This window comes from Chlorella variabilis (assembly GCF_000147415.1).
Source record: "Chlorella variabilis unplaced genomic scaffold CHLNCscaffold_10, whole genome shotgun sequence".
In the NCBI taxonomy this organism is placed as follows: Eukaryota; Viridiplantae; Chlorophyta; class Trebouxiophyceae; order Chlorellales; family Chlorellaceae; genus Chlorella; species Chlorella variabilis.
Genome location: NW_005435078.1, coordinates 864,711 through 871,857, shown reverse-complemented (window position 1 = coordinate 871,857; position 7,147 = coordinate 864,711). Strand labels below are relative to the sequence as shown.

The following is a 7,147-nucleotide window of genomic DNA, read 5'->3' as shown; positions in this document are numbered from 1 at the left end:
TCCCCTCATTGCCGCCGTAGCGGAACCGCTCCTCCGTGGCAGCAGCCCCGCCAGTGGTGTACACTACCACCTGGGTCTTTTTGGTGTTAACCGTCAGGCCCCAGGCGGCACAGTAGCTCTCAAGGTAACCAAGCTGGAAACGCAGGCCTGCCGGCGTGGTGGCCAGCAAGGCCTGGTCATCAGCGTAAAATAATGGCGGCACGCACTCCCCGCTCTGCCAGCGAGGCAGAGCCGCGGCCGCAGCCTGTTGCACCAGCCCGGACTCGAAGTCATCCAGGAACAGACCGAACAATATAGGGCTCAAGGGGCAGCCCTGCTTCACCCCTGAGGTGGCCTGAAATGTGGGTGTGTACCCACCAGGCACCCGCACGCACATGGGAACCGTCGCATAAAGGGCCTGCACCGCCCGCAGCGCCCAGCCACCCAGGCCGGCGCTCTCCAGCTTCTGCCACAGCAGATGCCGCGGGACCCTATCAAAGGCCTGCTTGAAGTCCACATAGCAGGCATACAACGGCTGCCCACGCGCCCGCTGCCGCTCAATGATGGCTCGCAGTGCAAGCTGCTGGTCACGGCAACCGTACCCTGGCCGGAACCCCGCCTGGCCAGATGCCCGAATGCCCGCCGCCTCAGTGTGGGTTGTAAACCTGCTCTGAAGGTTTACAGCCCACACTCAAGTGCAAAGGGAATTGATGCAGCAGGAGGGCGGAGAGCCATGAAGGGTCCCTGCTGCATAAGCATTATGTGGCCCAGCTGCCGTTGCCGCTGCCGCTGAGCATACGCGCCAAAGCAAATATCTCCAACGCGTTTGGGCGGTGAGCAGCTGGCTTTAGGGTTGGGCACACAGCTGCTCGCTACCCATCACACGCCTCTCTGATGCATGGGCGCTTATTGCACCGCTCCCACGGCACGTGCGCTGAGCAAAGCAGATGGCAGTAGGGAATTGGCGGCGAGCAAAGAAGCAAGGCGGGTGAAGGACATGGACGGGAATACAAACTGTGCGGCATCACAAAGGCGGAGGAGGCCGGGCGGAGGCTGCGTTTCAGCGCCGCCGAGCGTGCCGCTTCAGGCTTTACTATAGAGGCGGGCGAGCTGCCACATCGAAAAGTGCACAGCACCGCAGGGCGTGGCAATGGCGTGGGAGCCTGGGGCTGCTGGCAGGCGGCGTCAGCGCTTCAGCGCTTGCCGAAGCGCTCCCAGGCTGGCCTCCCCCTGCACGATGCAGCACCAGCAGGCGTTCCACCACCAGAAGCAGCTGGCTGGGTACGCCCTGGCGTGAGCGACAGCAGGCGCTGGGGAGCGCGGGCGCCCAAAGCCTGCCTGGCGCCCACGCCCGGGAGGCGGCCCCTGCCCAGCACTGTCCTGTCCCCCTGTCCCACCAGCACCGCGCCGCAATAGTGCCTCAATGTAGAGAAGAAGGAACCATCTGGTCCTGTCTGCGCTGACCAGCCATCCTCGAGCCTGTTTGGGTCCCTGTGGCAGTTCCACCGTGCTGCCAGTTCGATAATGCATGGGCTTGCTTGTGCTTGTGTGGGCTTAAAGTCTGGTAAAGCAAGAACTAGCTTGCAACATAGACCCCGTTTTATACTGCATGGGCCCCGTTTTTCACCAGCCCTGTGCTGGTTGCCTTCTCTGCCCCTGCTGGTTGGCTTGCCCTCTTCCTGCCCTGGTCGTTGACGGAAGCTGGGCCCCCACTGTTCTGACTGCTGAGCGGCGGCGTTTGTTTCACATCATCCTGTGCCGCATGCACATACCTCTCTCACAATTCAATCAATTAGAATCAACAAGGCCTGCAAGAATCCGATCTGCTGTGTTCGCAAAGGCAGTCTCTCAAAACTGTGTTATCTCCAGGCGCATGGCGGCTCCTGCGAGCTCGGGACGGGCAACCAGCAGCCCTGCCCGCGCCGCTGCCAGCCGCGCGCCGCTTAGCACGGCCAGCTCAGCGCAGCCAGATCAGCGCAGCCAGCGCTCCCCACGATCGGCAGAGGGTGCCTGCGCCTTGTCGCCGCCACCCAGCAGGCCCTGATCCCGAGCCCAGGCGGTGGCTGCCTCGCTGGCGGTGCTGGGGGGCGGCTGGTCATCCAGCTCTCGGGCCCTGCGCTCCGCCTCGCCAGCCAGCTTGCCGGGGGCGGCCTTGATGGCAGACCCCGCCTGCTCCGCCGCAGACTGGGCGCCCTCCTGCAGTACAGGGACGCAGGCGGCGGGCAAGCAGCAGGACCGGCAGGCTCAGAGACGGCTGGCATGCGCCGCAGCAGGGGCAGGGCTGTCGGTAGAAGAGGCGCAGGGCAGGGTGCTTGCTGGGGCAACGGCGCAGCACAGGCAGCTGGGCCGGGGAGCAGAGCGCAGGGCGGGAGGCATGCAGAGGCAAGCAGCCCGGGGCAGCTGCGGGCGGGGGTAGAAAGGCACTGGCAGCGCCGCGGCTCACCTTGAGGCTGCGAGCGCCCTGCTTGGTGGCCTCCGCCGCGTCTGCAGCCTGGTCGGCGGCCTGGTCGGCGGCATCGCGCGCCCCGCTGGCGCCACGCTGGAGCAGCGACTTGGCGCCCTCCACCACCCCTCCCTTGGCGCCAGCCGCCTTGCCGGCAGCCCGCTCCCCCGTGCCCTGCACCGCGTCCCCAGCCCTGGCCGCGCCCTCCGCGGCCGCACCCTTGGCGGCGGCAGCCGCGTCGGCGGCGCGCCCCGCGGCAGCGCCCGCGCCCTGCTTGGTGCTCTCGGCGGCGGCGCCGGCGGCGCGCTTGGCTGCGCCAGCAGCCTGCTCCGGGCGCTCCTGCACTGCGCCGCCGGCGCGCCCTGCCGAGCCCCCGAGGTTGCCCGCCAGCGCATCCAGCCGGCTCTTCAGCTCATCCTTCAGGTTCCTCACGCCCTGCAGCGGGCCAGGCGGGCAGAGCAGGTCGCTGAGCGCAGCGCGCGCGCGCGCACACACACACACACACTCACACACACACACACACAACGTGCTGACAAGCGCCCAGCTGCGCGCTAGCACTCGCCTGGTTGGCGTCAACGCCCTGCTCCTCATCTGGGCAGGGCGCCTCGGGGCAGAAGGGCGGCACGGGCACGAGCGGGCGGGCGGGGACGTCGGAGGCCTCGGGCGGGATGACGGTGGCACCTGCGCCGCGATCGGCTGCCAGGCCCGCGCCTGTGGGAGCACACACGGCAGCGCATAGCGGCTGCGGCTCAGTGCCAGCATCTGTGGAGCAAGTGCCCACAGAATGTCGCGCCGCGGCTGGCCAGATCCGCACACAGGCAGCAGCACTCTCTAAAAGTCCCCCACCTGGCGCGCCCAGCAGCAGCGCCGCCGCGGCCGCCGCGCCCGCCAGAGCTGCGCCGGCCCTGGCTGCCTTGGACGGCCGCTGGGCAGAGTTAACGACCAGCACGGCCCTGGCACGTGGCCTGTGCGTGCTGGCTGGGCGGAAGGCCGGCCTGGGGCTGGTGCCCATGGGCTTGGTGGCGCAGGAGAGCATCATGTTGCAACTTGGTGTCGGATGCTGGGAGAGGGCTCTCAAGTGCAAAGGGAATTGATATGCAGGAGGAGCAGAGGGCCCGGAGGCTAGACATCTGGAGATCCTTGCTGCTTATGTGGCCACAGCTGCCATGCGGCTGCCGTGCAGCTGCGCGCCAAGCAAATCTCTCCCACGCCCTTCTCGCGCAGCTGCTCGCCCCCCATCACACGCCTCTCTGATGCATAGGGGCTATTACAGCATTTGCTCCCATGGCACATGTGCTGAGCAAAGCAGATGGCAGTAGGCAATTGGCGGCGAGCAAAGAAGCAGGGGGGGGGGGTGAAAGGACATGGACAGGAATACAAACTGTGCGGCAGTACAAAGGCGGAGGAGGCGGGGCGGAGGCGGCGCGTCAGCGCTGCCGAGCGCGCCGCTTCAGGCTTTACTATAGAGGCGGGCCAGCCGCCACGTCGAGCATGTGCTCAGCACCGCAGGGGCGTGGCAACGGCGTGGGAGCACGGGGCTGCCAGCAGGCGGCGCCAGCGCTTCAGCGCCGATGGCGCCATGCCGGGGCGCTCCCGGGCTGCGCCCTCTCCGGGCCAGGCTGCGCCCCACCGCGGCGGCTCAGTGGTGCTGGTCGTGCTTCCACTCCAGCAGCGCTGCAGCCGGGGCGGGGCACGCAGCGCAACGTCAGACGCGCTCCGCCGGCCGGCGGCGCGCCTTCTCACGCACGTAGCAGCCAGGCAGCGCCCAGGCTGCCATTGCGGGTCACGGCATTCACGACACACGCACGCAGCTGCCCGCCTTGGGATGTCCGCGGCTCAGTACACCGCTGTACCGCTCACCCTGCATGTCGGCGTCGCTGATGTTATACTTGCCCACAATCGCCTTGAGGGAGGACTTGTCCGCCTCAATGGCGCCCACCGCGGCATGCTGGTCATGCTGCGGCTCAGGGACGCACGCAGCCAGCCGCCAGCAGCGCTCAGCGCGGTTGGCAGATGGGGCGGGCTACCCAGGAAGCCACACGGTGAGCACAACTAGCAGTGCTCGGAGCTGGTAAAGGCTTTTGACAGCACACCAGCATCCCTGTGCTCGCCAGTGCAGCATCGCAGGTGCTGCCTGCCCAGGCCTGCCCAACCAGCCAGATCAGCCTCACCTGCTCTGCCGACTTGCGGACCTTAGAAAGCAGCCGGCGCAGCAGGCGCTCATCCTCCTGCAGCACACAAGTTACCAAGCATGCATGCATGGCGGTGAGAACGCTGCCCGGACAAGCAGCACCAAGGGTGGGGCAAACCAGCGGCCATGTGGGGTGGCTGCTCGCTGCTGCAGGCCACTCGAGCTAGGGGATTAGAGTGATGCCGAGGTCAGCAGCCCGCACTGCCAGTAGTCGGTCCAGATGGCACCGCAGGCTGTACGGCATGCTCTCCTCCAACAGCATCCAATCCCCCAGCTCCCCAATGGCTGCAGCGCGGCAGACGAGTTGCTGGTGCCGGCGGCCCGGCGGTGCACTCAGCAACTGTCGTGCTGGCGGCGTTCGCGGCATGCGGCCCCCCCTCCCACCTTCTTGAAGAACAGCATCTGCGGCATGCGGAGCAGGAAGGCACACGGGCAGGGGGCACGTGAGCTCCGCAGCCTGGCGGTGGCGGCAGCGGCGGGGAGAGGCGGCGAGGCTGAACCCCCTGCTGCAGGCTGGGCGACACGGTCCGCTCACCTCCTCGGCCGCCTCCTTGTCGTCGTAGCCTGCAGGAGAGAGGGCAGGGCGATGAGCGACACTGCAGGGCTTGCAGCCTCCACCCCGCACTGCCGGAGTCCTCACTCACCCTTCATGCCTGCCAAGCTCATGCCGCGTGTCCCGAGGGCCGCCTCGGCGCGGGGGGCCAGCCGGGGGGCCAGGCGGGTGGCGGCACGCAGCATCTCGGCGATCGACTGAGACGTTGTCACTATCTGGGGTGTGCGTGGGGAGTGCAGGGCGATCCTGGCGGTATGTGGAGCGGTGGGCGCCTTAGGTTTTGAGCCAGCCGGGGTGGGAGGGGCCGACGTGGCTGGAGACGCGAAGGAGAGCGAGGGCAAGAGGTTGCGTCATTGTTGCTGCTCACCCCTCGCCAGCTGCGCGCCAGCCGCCCCTGGAGGCCCCTCCCCTGCAGGAGACGTGCGCCCCCGAGCACACCCCTTGCTCTCGCTGCATAGACGGCCAGATGGCCAGCCTGGGAGGCCCAAACACCGTGCACATCTGCGTGGTGGGCGATGAGGGCGTGGGCAAGACGTCGCTCATCACCGCAGCCGCCACTGAGACGTTCCCCGACCACCCGCCGCCGGTGCTGCCGCCGGCGCGGCTGCCCGCCGACACCACCCCCGAGGGCGTGCCCGTGGTCATCACCGACACCTCCTCCCGCCCAGAGGACAAGCAGTCGCTGGAGCTGTCGTGCCAGGAGGCCTCGGTCATCGTCCTCTGCTTCTCGGCCGACCGCCCCGGCACGCTGCGCCGCATCTCGTCCTACTGGATGCCAGAGCTGCGGCGCCTGGGGGTGCACGTGCCGGTCATGCTGGTGGGGTGCAAGAGCGACGTGCGCACGCCCAACCCGGTGGCCGACAGAGGCCTGCAGGAGGTGCGCGGGGCGGCGGCGGCGGCGGCGGCCGCTCGGGCAGCGGCGGGGCCAGCAGTGCTGGCGCGCAGAGGGCAGGGCCGCGCCGCTGCCAGCGTGCTGCGTTGGCTGGGCTGCTGGCAGCAGGGCAGCAAGCCCTACTCCCTGCCTTCGCCACATGCTGCGCTGGCGGCACCAGCGGCAGCGTCCAGTGTCGTCTGCTGCCCAGCCCTTCATCCCTGCTCGCCTGCCTGCTGCCCTCCCGGCCCCGCCCCGCCCTGCCCTGCCTCGCAGGCTGTACTGCCCATCGTGAAGGCGTACCCGCAGATAGAGACGTGCATGGAGTGCAGCGCCAAGAAGCTGCAGTTTGTGGGGGAGGTGTTCTACTACGCGCTCAAGGCCGGTGGGTGTGCTGGGAGGTCGGGCCCTGCTGGTGCTGCTGGATGGTGGCTGCTGGAGAGCGGCTGTGGGGTGCCGTGGGGGCCTGCCAGGTGCAGGCATGAGGTGGCGGCGGTGGTGGTGGTGGTGGTGGTTGCGGTGAGGTGGTGGTGGTGGTGGCGGCCGCCGCCACTGCCACCAGTGAGGGTACGGGAGAGCTGCCGGGCCAGGTAAGGGTGGAGCCAGGGGTCTGCCTGCCGGTCACCTGCCCCGCCCAACGCTCCCAGCCCTCACCCTGGCTGCCCTCCTGCTCGGGCCCCCCTGACCCCCTGCCCTGCAGTGGTGCACCCCATGGCGCCGCTGTACGAGCCCGAGAGCCAGAAGCTGCGCCCGCTGTGCGCCAAGGCCCTCAAGCGCATCTTCCTGCTCTGCGACAAGGACAAGGCGAGCGGCGGCTGCGTGCGCTGCGTGCGCTGCGATTGCGCGGGTCGCGCGGCGGCGCCCATGTGTGTGTGTGGTGGCGTGGCAGTCGGGGCAGGTGTCTGGCTGCCGTCCCTGCCCTCCCTCCTCTGCCCCTCCCTCCTCCCTCCCTCCCTCCTCACCCCCCACCTCCACCCCGCGCACCCCCCCACCCACTGCCCGCCCCCGCAGGACGGCGTGCTGAACGACGGCGAGCTGAACGCGTTCCAGGTGCTGTGCTTCAACGCGCCGCTGCAGGCGGAGGAGCTGGTGGGGGTGAAGCAGGGGGGC

The 7,147-nt window shown here is 68.6% G+C and overlaps 2 protein-coding genes across 2 annotated transcripts in view; one reads left to right on the top strand and one right to left on the bottom strand.

Annotated features, from left to right (window-relative positions):
• Nucleotides 1–4,061: 4,061 nt before the first annotated feature.
• CHLNCDRAFT_133937 (hypothetical protein) lies at nt 4,062–5,351 on the bottom strand (the record flags this gene model as incomplete). Its single annotated transcript, XM_005847559.1, has 7 exons — nt 4,062–4,096; nt 4,283–4,379; nt 4,594–4,650; nt 4,816–4,898; nt 4,998–5,070; nt 5,149–5,177; nt 5,258–5,351. 7 exons carry the CDS (start codon nt 5,349–5,351, stop codon nt 4,062–4,064), a joined length of 468 nt encoding a protein of 155 aa, XP_005847621.1.
• A 281-nt stretch (nt 5,352–5,632) lies between these two features.
• The window catches only part of CHLNCDRAFT_133936 (hypothetical protein), a gene marked incomplete at both ends in the record, with an annotated part of 5,329 nt that continues 3,814 nt past the window's right edge, over nt 5,633–7,147 (top strand). Inside the window, 4 exons of the mRNA XM_005847724.1 lie at nt 5,633–6,043; nt 6,314–6,422; nt 6,738–6,865; nt 7,049–7,126. Coding sequence (XP_005847786.1) covers nt 5,633–6,043; nt 6,314–6,422; nt 6,738–6,865; nt 7,049–7,126 — 726 coding nt within the window. The remainder of the gene's footprint in view (nt 6,044–6,313; nt 6,423–6,737; nt 6,866–7,048; nt 7,127–7,147) is intronic.